At 53.7% G+C, this 15,589-nt stretch overlaps 5 protein-coding genes across 5 annotated transcripts; 2 read left to right on the plus strand and 3 right to left on the minus strand.

The window, feature by feature from the left end:
- Nucleotides 1–605: 605 nt before the first annotated feature.
- J4E87_009820 (uncharacterized protein) lies at nucleotides 606–1,586 on the plus strand (the record flags this gene model as incomplete). The annotated part of the gene is made up of 1 exon (XM_049381394.1): nucleotides 606–1,586. One exon carries the CDS (start codon nucleotides 606–608, stop codon nucleotides 1,584–1,586), a length of 981 nt encoding a protein of 326 aa, XP_049228888.1.
- A 4,310-nt stretch (nucleotides 1,587–5,896) lies between these two features.
- J4E87_009821 (uncharacterized protein) lies at nucleotides 5,897–7,594 on the minus strand (the record flags this gene model as incomplete). Its single annotated transcript, XM_049381395.1, has 1 exon — nucleotides 5,897–7,594. The coding sequence occupies one exon, from the start codon at nucleotides 7,592–7,594 to the stop codon at nucleotides 5,897–5,899; it is 1,698 nt and encodes a 565-aa protein (XP_049228889.1).
- A 299-nt stretch (nucleotides 7,595–7,893) lies between these two features.
- On the plus strand, nucleotides 7,894–9,761 carry NOP58 (Nucleolar protein 58; the record flags this gene model as incomplete). Its single annotated transcript, XM_049381396.1, has 4 exons — nucleotides 7,894–8,140; nucleotides 8,192–8,527; nucleotides 8,587–9,014; nucleotides 9,063–9,761. 4 exons carry the CDS (start codon nucleotides 7,894–7,896, stop codon nucleotides 9,759–9,761), a joined length of 1,710 nt encoding a protein of 569 aa, XP_049228890.1.
- A 392-nt stretch (nucleotides 9,762–10,153) lies between these two features.
- Nucleotides 10,154–11,196, minus strand: J4E87_009823 (uncharacterized protein; the record flags this gene model as incomplete). The annotated part of the gene is made up of 4 exons (XM_049381397.1): nucleotides 10,154–10,330; nucleotides 10,455–10,658; nucleotides 10,872–11,012; nucleotides 11,191–11,196. 4 exons carry the CDS (start codon nucleotides 11,194–11,196, stop codon nucleotides 10,154–10,156), a joined length of 528 nt encoding a protein of 175 aa, XP_049228891.1.
- A 779-nt stretch (nucleotides 11,197–11,975) lies between these two features.
- On the minus strand, nucleotides 11,976–13,862 carry J4E87_009824 (uncharacterized protein; the record flags this gene model as incomplete). The annotated part of the gene is made up of 2 exons (XM_049381398.1): nucleotides 11,976–12,979; nucleotides 13,034–13,862. The coding sequence occupies 2 exons, from the start codon at nucleotides 13,860–13,862 to the stop codon at nucleotides 11,976–11,978; spliced, it is 1,833 nt and encodes a 610-aa protein (XP_049228892.1).
- Between the last annotated feature and the right edge of the window lie 1,727 nt (nucleotides 13,863–15,589).

The following is a 15,589-nucleotide window of genomic DNA, read 5'->3' on the forward strand; positions in this document are numbered from 1 at the left end:
CTTCAGCGCATGACGTTTCGTTAAACGCCTGGGATAGCCAGACTTCAACCGATCAAGCTTTTTCGACATGGTTTCACGTTTCCCATGAGGCTCTCCCGTTATTCGTTGCGCAACGCCTGATACAGGCCACCTCCAGGCACATGCATGGAGGCGACGCCTTCAAATCTCTCCTTGACAATAGCTCATCACATATTATGGGGCCTAGGAACGGAGCAGACCTGGATTCAACGTTCTGCGGCAGCTAACCGAAGCCACGCTGCCGGTTCGGGCGCTAGCGCAGTGCTGGATAGATTGACAGGTGCTTGGCATCAATCCACAGACCCGGGTTTCATGTCGTTGGCGCTGTCAGGATTCTGTCAGTGAGGCACTAATCTTGTCATGGCGCAACTGTGCCGTGTAGGCGGAGGGAGTATAAGAGATACAGAGGCCATCGACAATGAGAGGGCATCAAGCTTGACGCTGACACTCACTTTCACACGCTCTTTAGCATTACACTCACTTTCGATCCATTCGTCTATCATTCATTCGTTTCCATTCTATCTTTGAAGATACGCTCAACCTTTTCAAATCCAACCAACCAACCAACCAACACACCAACCGCAAACATGTTCACCAAGACTGCTATCATCCTGGCTGCTGCCAACCTCACCGCTGCGCACACCACCTTCCAGAGCTTCGTCATTGACGGCAAGGACCAGGGCCAGCACTTCGCTGTCCAGACTCCTTCCAACGGCAACAACCCCATCCTCGATGTCACCTCCACTGCCATGATCTGCAACGGTGGCAAGGCCACCTCCGACCAGGTCGAGGTTGCCGCTGGCTCCAAGCTCGGCATGCAATGGCACCACAACGACCCCGCCTCCGCTGGCGACGGTGACGACCCGATCGCTCCCTCCCACAAGGGACCCGTCATGGTCTACATCGCCAAGGCCGACACCAACGGCGAGGGCGCCGTCTGGACCAAGATCTACGAGGACGGTCTGACCGGCTCCAAGTGGGGTGTTGACAACCTCATCTCCTCCAAGGGACTCTTGGAGATTGACCTCCCCAACCTCGAGGCTGGCGACTACCTCATCCGCCCCGAGATGATTGGTCTCCACGAGGCCAGCGCCGAGGGCAAGGCCCAGTTCTACAACGGCTGCGGTCAAATCAAGGTCACTGGCAGCGGCTCTGCTGCTCTCCCCGCCACTGGCGTCGACATGACCAAGGCTTACAAGGCCACCGACCCCGGTGTCATGTTCAACATCTACGGTGGTGCCACTGACTACACCGTCCCCGGTCCCAAGGTCTGGGACGCCGCCACCGCCGGCAGCGCTCCCTCCACCCCCTCCAAGCCCGTTGAGTCGGCTGCTCCCTCCACCCCCGCCTCCAGCGCTGCTCCTTCCGCCACTCCCTCTCCCGTCGAGTCGGCCGCTCCCTCCGCTCCTTCTGCCACTAAGCCCGCTGCCACCCCCGCCCCTTCCACCGGCAGCGGCTCTGCTCTCCCCGAGACCTTCACCATCGAGCAGTTCATCCAGTGGCTCAAGACCGCCACCGGCAGCTCGGCCTCCAAGGCTCGCCGCCACGCCCGCGCTTTCAACTTGTAAGCGCTTTCTCACAACGGTCGCAAGTCGATCTTTCTTGCATGAACTGGTGTTCATGGTTGGTCACTTTTTGAGACGTATCTTCTTTGATGGGACGCCCCCATCCTCTTTCTTCCATAGACCGCGAGATCGGCTAGCTCTTCTTTTGATGTAAATATAGCATTCACGACGAATGGAATTCGAAAAGTCTTTGTACAATTGTTGCTTGCTTGATATGTGTGCCTCGTGATTGAGTGGTGTTGCGAAATGTTAGTAATATGGACGGCGAAATAAATGCCCCGGACGCCTACAGGAAACCCACGTCTTCTAGAATATACTACACATGACGATAATAAGTATACATCATCTGGTATACGTTTTGTCACCTGGGGAACAAGAGCAATGTATGCAGTAACACGCATGTACCAGGCGTATCTCGTGTCTTCAAAAGGGTATCGCAACTATCATAGTACACTCAACCGCGTCTATCCGCCTACTCTCTACCTAATGTAGCCTTCTCTATGGCCTGTGTCAAGAAATCCTTGTCGATATCTTTCATGATCTTTAGAGCTTGTTCTACCGTGATCCACGACCGCACATAGCAGTCACGACAAGTGTCAGAAGCATGATGACTTGAAGCCCCAAATCGTGTGATATATACTCAGGTGTGTCACGATCACTTTCACGCGGGCGCTTGTGACATATGTTACACGGAAAAGGGTTTCTTTGAGCACTTACACTCTTCTGGTCTGTTCGCTACACTCACCACAGCTTACCTGGGCGGCCTATTAAACTCCGCACCCTTGATCTCCAACTGGCCAACAAATTACGGCTAGAACATGAACACGCAGAACAGCCCCATCCCAGTCGTTGCTCTGACCATCCGCTCACCACCAGCCTCTCCATCCTCATCTTCATCCGCCAATACCTCACTAAACACGTCCCCTCCGCGAAAGCGCAAGCGCGACCCTAGCCCATGTAACAAGGAAGTGGCTTTACAGCAAAGCCAGGACGCAAAAGCCTAGCTGGGTGCTAGTGGAGGAGTGCCAACGGGTTGGAAGTGTGGTCATTGCGGGACAGTGCAGGATGCGGGTAGTGTTGAGTGTGTGACGTGGTTTTGGACGGAGGGAGTGTGTGGGCATGAGTATTGTGGGAGGGGGCAATGTTGTGAGTTAGTAATTTGATGGAGCAAGGATGGGTAGGATGGTGTTGTGCGGATAGTGTAGAAGTGTTGTTTATCTAGGTAGACAGCCCTGGAGATGTTCACGGTCGGTGGTCAGTCATGGTAGCCATTGAATCAAGGTAACTTTGCAAGACGATGCGGCTTGCTCTTTTGACGTTGCACATGAAAATCTGTAGCTTTTGTAGATGCGATTCCTATTTCAAAGTGTATTTCTTTCTCCCTAATGACCCTTGTTCATGTGATCACGTAGCTTATCTTGTCGATAGAACATCATTGAACAATGAGAGATAGGGCATCGAAAGAAAGGGCCCTGATGCTTTTTCATATGCCGACGATACTCCATTCTGCGACCAAATGTCTCAGAGCATCCGTGCGGGCACTGAATTCTAGCAGCTGCCTGTACTGTAGGTATTGGGGCCAACACTGGATGGGACATTTCATGGTGTTTCGAACTTGCATCTTGTCTACTGAAAACATCGCTGAACGACACATGTTCCCAGTCGTGAACTCTCGGACCCATCGCGTGTTCTTTATCTTGGTGTCTTTCGAACTCGCCATGGCGATACACACCACTGAAGGAGGCCTCACACCCGTCCAAATCACAGTGGAGCTCTGGTGGGTCGTCTGACTCCAAAATATCGGGTAATGTATATGGGATAGAGAATCTAGGATCCGCGGGCATCGAGAGCCCGTAATGTGGTCGATTGGAAGGTGTAGAGTTTATTAGTTCCGGAATTGAAATAGCCGTGCGCTCGATATTGACGTTGAAGGATGAGATGTCTCGACATGTTCCCGTAGGTCGGGATGGCAAGGAATACATGAGATCCCCAGTGGTGGGGAAATCGTTCTGGAAAGGAGAAGGTAAGTGTGCGTGTGCGTTGTACGAAGGTTCATCTGGAGGTCGCCAGTTCGGATTTCTCAATTCTTGGCCTGAGCTTGGTGTTGTACAATCAGCGATAACATTCGCGCTGTCGATTTCCAAACGATCATTCCGATCCATGCTCAGACCTAGTCTTGTAGAACAATTTTCCGTATTTCCGCCAGTGTGTAATAGATGATGTGATATCAAGGAATCTCGCTGGCTGATACAAGCCTGACCCTCCGCGGAACTCGTTTGGTCGGATGTGCGACCAGTTGCCCCTGTTGAAGCCTGCGCCGAACGTGATCTTTGGGCGTTCAAAGACAGTGCAGACTGGCGGCCTGGTGAGGGACCGGACAGTTGACTCGGAAATGACGGCGGAGGATCGCTCAGGTGGGACAGTGACATCTACTAGCAATATCAATCAGATGAGAATTTGACGGGGCCGATCAAGAACGTACGTTGCGTGGAGCGCTCGCCGTTCCTCTTTCGTGAAGATTCAACCCGTGGTAAGGTTGGTAAGGCGTCACATGAGGTATAACCCGGTCTTGGTGTTCATCCGCAGGTTGGTTTGTTGGCTGCTCAGATGAACCTTGTCGAGCTGAGTTCTGAAGGCTGGGACCGGCTTCTGGTGGCGCAAGGTTAAGACCAGTCTGCTCGTGATCTAACAGGTCAGTTCGCTAACTATCAACAACAAAGATACTGATCTTACCCATCGAGAGACGTTGAACAGCCATTTCCCGTTCTATTTGTTTGTATAGCAGTTCCCACTGCACTTTTGCTTCCGCACCCCTGCGCTGAGCTCTGCGGCTATTACAAAGCTCTCCCTTGTAGCCATGTCTAGTCTCGAACACATCTTTGTCGATGAAATCATCGTTACATGTAGGACAAAGCTTCAAGAAAGCTAGTTGAGGAGGGTATCCGCGACCTGTTCGTTCTAACAGGTGGCGTCGCACTTCTGCCATGTTCGGGCTCTTGATATTGTTGCAGGTGCGTGGCCAGCGATATCGAGATTCTGCAACGAAGACAGGACAGTCGAACGTGAACTTCTGCCGGGCCGTGTCTGTTTTCGACAGCATAGCGTTTACAGGCGCGATCGTAGCAGCATGAACGATGTTGGGGTACGACTCGTCAAACGTCGACAGCTCTTGACATACGCCAGGCCATGCCTTGTCCAACGCCCAAACCTCGATTCCGATGCCAGTTTCTATACAGGAAATTGCTGAACGAAGCTTCTGTTGGACGCGGTCAATATTGATATCAAAAGTATGTGAGAAGTCGCCCATCGCAGCCGACAAGGATACGAACGGGATTTACGTACTTCAGGAATAATGGGTCGCTCATGATCTTCTGGAGATGGTGTGTTGGAGAACAAATCAAAATCGACGTCGAGATCGTAGTCGTGGGTGAATACAGTGTAGTCTGTGAATCCATGAACCTCCTCATGAGGGTCCAAAGGCATTCCAACCATCGGACCGTCCATATTGAATACGTAAGCGTCTAGCACTCGAGGGGCACACTACGAAGGGCACAGATCGAGGGGCACTGTGCCCTTTAAGCCAGAAGTATACAATTCATTGGCGCACAGGACTCTTAGCGAGGACTTGGCTTGCATGAATGCAGGCTTACCTACATGCGCAGTTGCATACTTGCGGACTTGCGGATTTGCTTAGTTGCCTCACAAGCACAAGCTGTGAGTCGTCCAAATTTCCAGAAATAACAGGGCGACGAAGTGTCGGGGTACATAATACGGTCCTACTGATTTTACTGCGTGTCTGCATCTGCGCATATACACCATGTCGTGAATCGTATTATCGTCTTCCAATGATGAAGAAGCCCTAGCAAGGATTCCATCCAATGGAAGAGATGGAAGGCGGCAAAGCTAGTCGACATTTGATCAGCAGCCTCACAACATAGATTTTGGCCTCTTACAAACCTCAAACTTGCTAGTATTTGGGCTCATCGGAAGGCTATAATACGATTCCCGACATGGTGTACAAGTGTGAGGATAGGCGCAGCGCCACAGCCAATGGGTCGACCGTCCTCAGCCTATGATCGGTATTGAAGTGTGACGTGTACCGATTCCCTTAGGTTATTCTCGAAGACCGGACGCTGCCGTAGCTGAATATCAGCATCATGAAGGCATGATCAAGGACATGGCAAAAAGATTTCCCAAAGGCTACGATGGATGGTAACTTGCGAGCAAAGTATCGAAGAAATGCAACAGCAACAAAGTTCGAGGGGTATCAAAAGAGAGGAAACAATGCGCACAGTACGACAGCAGGTCCACATTCAAGCCCACACGCCCAGTGTCCAGCTGGCCCTCTCGCCACCTTTATTGGACAGACCAGGACCCATACTCTGCCTCTGTGCGATGACAGATACTTCTTTCTCTCGTGTAGCACCCTGCAAACCATCTTTGAGATACTTCTCACGCTCAACTTCAACAATACCCTTAATGCGCTGCTGTGCTATCAGACTCGCACCTACCCACGGGCCCAATGTATCCACAACTCTGATCGTGCCACCTATCAAGCTAGCAGGCGGCGGGCCGTGACGTATGGCCATCTGGGCGAACTTGGTGTCTATGGGGTCTTCCGTGGGCGATTGCAGCGCTGCCGGGATCGGCGCAGGTTCCGCATCGGTATCGAGTGACGAGGGGAACGTATCTTCGCCTTCCTGTCGGCGCGTCTCCACATCTTCCTTTTGGTTGCGCATCTTCTCTTCGCGACGTGCGCTTGCTCTGCCGTAGCTCTTCACTGGATCCCACCCCTTGAGTTGTACCAGAGCGTCCAGCTCTTTCTGTATGCGCGTCTTGAGGCCAGGAAGGTTTGACACGCCGCCTGTTATCACAATGCGCGACATGCATAATCGGCGAACGTCTATGGGGAGTTGGACGAGGGCGCGGTATATGAGGTGATGCAGCGGGAGGTCTTCGTCGTCGAACTCGTGCATGGCCAACTCAGGCGCAAAGAGAGCGTTTTCGGTGGGCTTGGCTAGCGATGTGAATGATATAGTGAGTTCGGTAGGTGGTGTGTGCTTCGGGAAGGGTATGGTGACGGCAGGCGGCGGTGATTCGATAGCGTCTTCGAATTCCTCCAACACAGGAGCTTCTCGCGCGGGGAAATATACGGTTCGTCGGTTCGATCTGGGGACAGGTTTGCACCATCCAACACGTGTGAGGACTTCCTCTGCTTCTTCGAAGGATACGTCCGCCTTGGTAGCGCTCGGCTCAGCGTCGTCGAGTTCGGCGTTCAGTAGCTTGGCCATCTCCTCGCTCAGCAGCTTGCCCGCCCGAACACTGCGTCTTTCTGAGACCTCACGGTATTCGCATACCGCAGTCACAAGTGTTTCCGCCCAGCCGATATCCACGACCAGCGCTGAGCGTAGTCCTGCGGCCACTGCCGACAGCACCGGTGTTGACATAAGGGTAATGCTCGGAGCCTGGAAGCTTGTGAAGAGCACGTCGAGGATGGTCGACATGAGGGCATGCGGCATACGCGGTGGCATTGCAAGCAGCACCCGCCGTGGCTTCGTATCCAACAGAAAGTATTTGCCGTATGCCTCCCTCATAGCCCGCTCAAACTTGTCTTCCACCAGGCCCATGTCAACCTTGCTCAGATCCATACGGTAGAGCTCATGTTCTTGACCCCAATCCTGATCCCGCTTCCGTTTTCTTCTCTTCTGTGCATACTCGGGGTCCCACTGCCTGTAGTCGCCCACCCTCCGTTGGTCGTCGGGCCCGAACGGGAGGGTGCATCGCGGGGCACTTTCGCCGGGAAAGCCGCCGCGTACGAATCGCGAGCCGACTTCAATCACGACGTACTCGTCTTCGGTGCGGAAGGAGCCACCGGGCGAGCCGAAGGTGGACGAGATGGATCGCAGGAGCGGTGTCCGCGGTGACTCTCCCAGATCGGCGAGGCGTGGAGTCGCGCCCCGGGTGCTGCGGTTCAGGGAGCCCGAGACCTTTCGCTCGCCGCCGGATGACATGGCGGGGATGCTTTTGGATGAATTAATAAATCATTATACTGTAAGCTCAATGGCCGCGAGTTGCTTCGCCTGCATGTGCCTGGCGTTCGTCACTAGCTGCCAGAAAGCAAGCTTGTGTGTTCCAGGGTTAGCGCTGGCCGACTGGCCCGAGCGCAGGAAAAAGTTCTAGCTGGAAAGCGCACTGCTCGAGCTTGCGACAACTCCCATCGCGACTTCCCACACCACGTCCAAATTCACCACGGAGGGTAGCTGCGTTTCGCGATCGCCATTGGACCTACCCCACGACCGAAATCAGCAAAATGGGTCTTTTTATCCTCTCGGAGACTTCGGCGGGTTACGTCCTGTTGAAGTCCAAGGACAAGAAGCTTCTCAGCGGAGAGAACAAGAACTCCTCTAGCATTGTCGAGGAGCTCAAGCTCAAGAAGTTCGCCAAGTTCGGCAGCGCAGTCGACGCTCTCGAGCAGGCCGCCGCGCTCCACGATGGAAAAGTCACGCCCATGCTGTCGTCTCTTTTGGAGGACCTGAAGGACGAGACCAAGGCTACCTGTACGAACATCCTGAGATTGCGCAGTGAACATGGCAGCTAACACCTTCAAGTGGCCGTCGCCGACCCCAAGCTCTCCAACTCGATTGCGCAACTCCCGGGTCTCTCCCTCAAGACCGTGTCAGACTCTTCTACCCAAGATGTATTCCGTGCCATCCGCGAAAACCTCACCTCGCTCCTTCCCGATCTTCTGCCCTCTGAGGAAGCCGCGACCAGACTCGGTCTTGCCCACTCCCTGTCGCGACACAAGTTGCGCTTCTCGCCCGACAAGGTCGATACCATGATTATCCAGTCCATCGCATCGCTCGATGTGCTTGACAAGCAGCTCAACACCTACGCCATGCGTGTCAAGGAATGGTACGGCTGGCACTTCCCCGAGCTCGCCAAGAGTAAGTTCCAGCCTTTTAGACGCCTGTTCCTCTCGATTCGTTACTGACATTCGCGACAGTTCTCAATGACAACCTCGCCTACTCTCGTGTGGTCCTTAAGATGGGCTTCCGAACCAAGGCGCGTGAGAGCGACCTCTCCGAGATTCTTCCCGAGGAGATTGAGGCGGCTGTTAAGGCGGCAGCAGAAATCTCCATGGGTACCGAGATCACAGAGGAGGATCTGGAGGCGACCTCAGCTCTTGCCGAGCAGGTTGTTGACCTCACTGAGCACCGTCAAAGCCTCGGCGCCTACCTCTCCAACCGCATGCAGGCTCTCGCTCCTAACCTTACTGCTCTCGTTGGTGAGCTTGTTGGTGCGCGCCTCATCGCCCACGCTGGATCCCTCATGAACCTCGCCAAGTCGCCCGGTTCCACCATCCAGATTCTCGGTGCCGAGAAGGCTCTTTTCCGCGCTCTCAAGACCAAGCACGACACACCCAAGTATGGTGTATGTATTATCTCTTCTCAATGCGTATCTTTGTACTAACTCTCCCAGCTTATCTACCACGCATCCCTGATCGGTCAGGCCACGGGAAAGAACAAGGGCAAGATCGCTCGTATGCTCGCCGCCAAGTCCGCCTTGGGTCTCCGTGTCGACGCCCTCAGCACCTGGGGTGTATCGTCCGAGGACACCTCCAAGGAGCCCACCGAAGAGGAGAAGTCTCAGCTCGGTCGCGACGCACGCCTCACCATCGAGAGGAGACTACGCGCCCTCGAGGGCAAGCCCCTCAAGAGCATTCCTTCCGGCAACGCCAACGCGACAACACTTGGACAGAAGAAGTGGGAAGTCAAGGAGGCGCGGAAGTACAACCCAGACGCCGATGGCCTTACTGGTGACGAGCCAGCCGCCGATGCGCCTGCCCCCAAGAAGTCAAAGTCGGACAAGACCAACGGCACACCCAAGAAGCTCGTACAGGAAGTCGACAGCGACGAGGAGATGGCCGATGCCAAGGACTCATCAGACTCCGAGTCGGAAGACAAGCCCGCCGCCAAGGGCGACAAGGCCGCAAAGAAGGCAGAGAAGGAAGCCAAAAAGGCACGAAAGGCAGAGCGCGCCGCAAAGCGCGAAGCCAAGGAAGCAAAGAAGGCCGCCAAAGAGGCAAAGAAGTCCAGCAAGGACAGCAGCAAGAAGCGGAAAGCCGATGATGGCGACGAGAAGGTCGAGAAGAAGAAAAAGAAGAAGAGCAAGGACTAGATGCTGTCGCCTGTATCTGTAGCCATGTTCTTTCACAAAAGAGGGTACGGCGTTGTTATGGGTTTGAGCTTGCTTTGTTCAGGCGAGTGGCGTACGAGGGTTCGGCATCTTGTAGTTCTATGTTTCAAAGTCCCTTTTACGCTTGCATGATGGGGATGCGGTGGATGGATACCCGCCAGTTGGTAGCATACAATCACATGTTCATAAATCTTCATCGTGTAGTTCCATGCTTGGTTGCTGATGTGTACTGACTGGTATTTCGTTAAATGACCTCCATGCTGTTGACGTTCCCACTGCACTCGGTGCAATGTCAGTTTCTTCTCATATCATGGTATTATGAACCCCTCCTCAATATCCTGCTTATCCCTACATCAACTCATCGTCCATCAGACTCAAACCTTCCGCTTAACCTTCCTCCTCTTCTTATTAGCACCCAAAAGCTTATTCGCAATCTTCGGCATCTCCATATCCTCAACCCCCTCCGGAATGTTCCCCTCCTCCTCATCAAACACCTGCTGAATAATAGCCAGAATATCATGGAGTTCATCCTCCGTGAACCGTGTGCCCGCCTGTATTCACATTCACATTAGCAACCATAAATCCCAAGACCCATAGTCAAGCACACAGTCAACCCCACAGAAGGCTCGGGCAGTCCAAAGACCACTCAAAACAGCAGAACAGAAACAAACATACCTCCTCAACAATCAACTCTACTGTAACCTGCGTCGTCGGTCTCAGATTATACAACTGCAGATACTCCGCCTTGTTCAACCGGTACTTCGGCGCCAACGCACGGAATAAACTATGGGGCCCGCGGTAGAGCGTCCTAGGTCGCGATGGGTGCGCGTCGGCGAGGGAGGAGGTTGTGTATTCGGCGGTTTGGAGGTAGGCGAGGCCCTGGGGGGTGGGGGGTTAGTGTGGTGGATTGGATGATGGATGGATGGATGGATGGATGGATGGATGGGTGATAAAATGGGTGGATGGGTGGATGGATGGATGGATGGATGGATGGATGGATGGGTGGATGGATGGGGGGATGGGTGGATGGGGGGATGGATGGGTGATAGGACAGGGGAGTGGATGGATGGATGGGATGAACAAAGAACGTACATCTCTTAATATATGCGTCAAACCAGACGGCTTCTTCCTTTTCCTCCCCGTCTCATCAGCGCCGGTGTACTCTGCGTCTTCTTGGCGGAGGTGCAGGAGGACTTCGTGGTTGGAGAGGAGCGCGGATTGGGGGGTTTTGATCTAGTGGATGCGTTAGTGAATTGTCGTAGGGCAAATGATGAAATAGATTCTTTGCTGTTTTGAAGGTGTCGGGTAAAAGAGAAAGGATGAGTTAAGGATGTGGATGTGGATTGTATGTCATGTGATTGGAATGGTGATCCGGAGAGATGGGATTCGAGTCTTGGAGGATGTTACTTACATGCATCCTGAGAATCTCGTGGTGCTACCGTAGACTTCCGCGTTAGATGTTGGAGCTGAGATTGTCTGATGGCCACCAGTCTGCGCTGTGTAACAGGACCTAGACTTGAAGCGATGTGCTCTCCCAGTATACTGGACTCAAATTAGTTTTGTGAAGACATATAAACGCGTCGTCGTCGCAGAACTATATCAAGATGAGCGCAAATCCAAGCAGATTGTGCAAAAGACCAATGTAAAGTCACTCCTGCCCTTCTTGTTCCCTCATCTTGATTCTGACCGACGAAAGTGGCTAGCGCCATCGCAACACGTGAAGGGACCTCGGGCGCGCGTACCTGTGATGAGCGACCGTGATTTGCTCGCAAGCTTCTGAGGATGGAGAAGCGCGTCCAGTATTGAGGTGTGCACAATTCAGGTGCTTGAAGTTCCGTCTACACAACGCGTGAGCCAGAGCGACACCCGCAAGGTGAGCAAAGGGCAGTTTTTCGCGCTAGCGTCTTGGCAGACCGAGGGTAAACTTGCCAGAATGGAAGCAAAATGTAGGTTCACATTGTTCATAGCTTGGCGGAATTCAGGTGGAGATCGTTACTGGGTATTATTACTATAATCACTCGCTATCTTTTATACTGTTCCAGACAGGGCTCTCGCTCGTTTCATGCCGCTAACGCCGCGCAATGCTATGCGAAAATCTGAGATCATCGCAACTGGAGATCATGATCGTCGTTCACCCGTAACTTCGTTGCCTCGCGCTCGATACTCAGTCCCGTCATCTAAAAGCGTAATCCTTCATCATGGTTCCCTCTGGGCTTTCGCCACCGCCTTCGTCTTCTTCACGATGAAGACACCAACTTCCACACCTTTCGTGGGCTCGCCGTTATGGTAGTCTCGTTCCGAAACACCCTCCAGTACGGCCTGGATCAGAGTTGCAGCGCTCATCTCGGAGCTTGGGAGCTTTTTCGACTTGCTGAAGTACTTGGTGATTATCTCCCGTATACGGGGTTTCTCTTGCTTGATCCACCAATCGTCCGCCCAAGCTGACCGTTGCATCAGGATCTCTTCTTTCGCCGCATGAATAACTTCATAGTTTGCTCTTCTCTCATTGTTATGTCGTTCACCCATTGCTCCGCAGAACTTCCGGACTTGTGCCTCCAAGTGGTTGTACTCATCCAGGTAATTGACTGAACTCATTTGACCCAGGTTCCTTCCTAGCTCTGAGTGGAGATCGTGGACTACCGTTACCGTGCGTAAGAGTGGGTCGAGAATTGGTCCGAGGTACTGCTGCGTAAAGGTCCTCGCACCTGTCCGGGTCGGATAGATGAATAGAAGGACGCCGTCATCGCTGGAAAGCTCGATTAAGCGGTCGTACAGCAAAGATCTGCCCCGGAAAGTGAACATCTCAGCGAACTCATTAGTGTTAGTAGGCGGAATGTATCGCTCTACAATCGAAACATTGATGCTCCCCGGTGGCACGACGGGTCGAGGCGATGGGGGCAGGAGTTTCGAATCGAGTTGATAGTCTGGAATAGCGACCGCGCTGTCAAAGACTTTGCTGGTAAAGTAAGAATCTCCTCCGACAGCAGGGCCAGGCGTCGATGGAGGAGACTTTGGCAGATCCATGAGCGTGTAACGACCAGGAAGGGCGTGGAATACATTGATCCACGAGGTTTGCGTTGACGATCTGTCATGGATAGAAGCGATGACTTGGCCGAAGATGTGGCCTGATGTTGATGGACAAGGCAATGCGTGGGACAAAATCTTGACTGAGTCAAGCTCCAGACATCCAGATTCGTTTACTAAGCTGATTAGCGAACGGAACTATGCGTCATTCAGGCGCAGGAAGTACTCACTGATGGTGCTTTTTGCCTCTTCTATCCACGCTGCCATCCTCAGCGCGTCGCTGAACTCGTCGTTGAACTCTTCGTGGGTCGGTACGATTATAGGCGCTTGACTGGGAGCTGTAGCGCTGGCAGTGATGTTCAGATTTGGTGACACCCCTGGCTCAGAATTTGGAGGTGAACCCAGCCCAACCGTGCGTGGGTTCACAAAGGATCCCCAACTGATCGTCCCCGGCTCCGTATCCGAGGGAGGCGTGTGAGTGGACACAAGATGTCCGACGCGGGCTCTAGCTTCCTTGGGACTGGTAACGGGGGTATGACTGGCCCCGTTGGCGTGGCTGAAGAAGTCGAGTGGTGGGCTGAGCGCATGGAGAGGGTCTTCTGGCTTCGACAGAGGTCCAGCGCCTAGTGGAGAGAAGGAGTGGTGTGTTTGCTGTGGGATACGATCAGGGTGGGGCGCAGCAATGCCTAGGACATCAAACGAGGGTAGACGCAGGTTGTGCGTACTCCTAAGGACCGTGGACGTGGGAAGCGAGAAGTTGCTTTGAGGAAGGTTGAGGGTCAGATCAAGCTGCGGCCGGTCCTCGATGGTGGGAGTCCTAAGAGGCTGGGGTAAGGCGGAAGCCAGCGGGAAAGGCTGCGGCAGAGAAGCGTCGAGAAACGAAGAGATATCGTTGGGAACCGCTATTTCGGGGCAGGGACCCGCATCTATGCCCTCATCCGGAGTGGGTGGGATGGAGTTGGGCTGGAGCGCTTGGTGGGAGTCTTGGTGAAAGCGAGGAGGGGCATTATCAGCGTCAGATGGCTGTAGAAGATGTGACGAGGACTGGAAGCCCGTCATCATGACCAAGGGGGTCTGAGATGTTTGCCGGTAACGCGCACAATCACGCTATGCTGGGTAAGTGGGATGAACAGACGCACGGAGACGTGGCTGAAAGATCTGGCGTCCAGGTACAAACGCGGTAGCGCCGCGGCGGCAGTAACGGCCGCGTGGGAAGTATTGACAGGTGGAAGGGGCTGGCGGTAAACGAGTGGATGGTCGCCTGGGGAAGACGGTCGCTGCGTCCAAGACAGTCATGTAACAGCAGAGCGACCAGGCCAACGCGGTGCGAGGGCCAGGTGGGCTAGGTTGGGTTTGCGGAGTGAATACCCGATGTTCGCTGCGGTTGATGCTAGCGTGTTTTGGAGGCCCAGGGTCTCAGCAGCTGAAATCTAGACCTCGCGGCCACAGCAATTCACACCAGCGAAATGGCCTGACCGCACCCGCTGCTCCCTGCACACATGGCAGCCTAGCTCCATCACCAGCATGCCCATCCATCGCTCATCACGCTGCCGTTGTTTGGTTGTTTGCAGCGCCGACTGTTCGGTGGGTCGATTCCCTGCTGCACGACAAGCCGGGCTAGTCCTGAAGTTGTTTGATACGAATTGAACGCACACCCATAGGGCTCCCGTGGGGAGCCAGCGTACACGAGTACGGCGCCGCACCCTGCCAATCGCCTCCTAGAACGCAGCCAGTCTCTGCACAGCTCATGGCCAAAACGCACAAGTTTTCAATTCGCTCCACAGTCACCTACCCTCGCCAACGTTTTGGTGCGAGCTTACAGCGCGTCTTTGGCATGGGTCCAGCAAGCCTCCAAGCTATCTACCCGCAGTCACACAGTGCAGCCACACTCAGCTGCCGCGACACGCTTTGCCCTACAAGGCGAAGGGCCATGCGAGTCTAGGCTTCCCATCGAGATGTCTCTTTTGGCCAGCGGATTCTTGATTGTCAGCAATCGAAAACCGTGAAAACTTCTTTTTAGCTGGATGCAGCCTAAGTTAATGATCAGCGCCATGCTGCTTGTCACGGGACTTGCCGACGCGCGCATTTTCATCTCGCCACTACCGAGCTCAGGGTTTATTCCATAGTTTACAAACGTAAAACTTCGCTGATAATTCTGCGACCGATCCACTCGTGCATTGACTGTCAGATTTCAGACTCTGCTTACAAGGTCTGTCCGGCGATGCGCCTTGCTCATTGTCTGCGACCAAAATCCAGCCGCAGAAACGTAAACACCATACCAAGCTTTTGTGCCTGCGGGCTACGACAGCCCACCTCGAGCTCTGGGTCCTCTTGCTTTGGCTTATATCCAAGTACCTTCACCTTAGCTCCACGCTGGTCCAGCTTAATTCCATCAAGACACTTCCTCGGTCAATCGCCGCGCCACCATCGCCCTTACGTACTCTTACACTCAAGTATCAAACTATCGACATTAGCACCAACTTAACAACAGAGTGAGACATGAACAACGTACCTGCCACTTCTGCAGTCCCTTGTCCCTTGCTCCTGGCGCACTTGAACTGGATTTCGATGCCATCTTCGGCTCATGCAGCTTCACGTACTCCTGCGCAAGCATAGGACATGCTTTCTTGTGCGCCTTGTAGTGCGCCTTCTGGCAGTCTTTGTTGCAGTACGTTACACTGTGGCACTTGATGCACTGCTTGAGCGTGTCCGGAGACTTCCCGCATTGCGCGCACGCCTGAGGCGGTGCGGATGATGATGAGGATGCAGACTCTGGCTGTGCGTTG

Source organism: Alternaria ethzedia (genome assembly GCF_023757985.1).
Source record: "Alternaria ethzedia strain BMP 0044 chromosome Unknown scaffold_39, whole genome shotgun sequence".
Classification (NCBI taxonomy): domain Eukaryota; kingdom Fungi; phylum Ascomycota; class Dothideomycetes; order Pleosporales; family Pleosporaceae; genus Alternaria; species Alternaria ethzedia.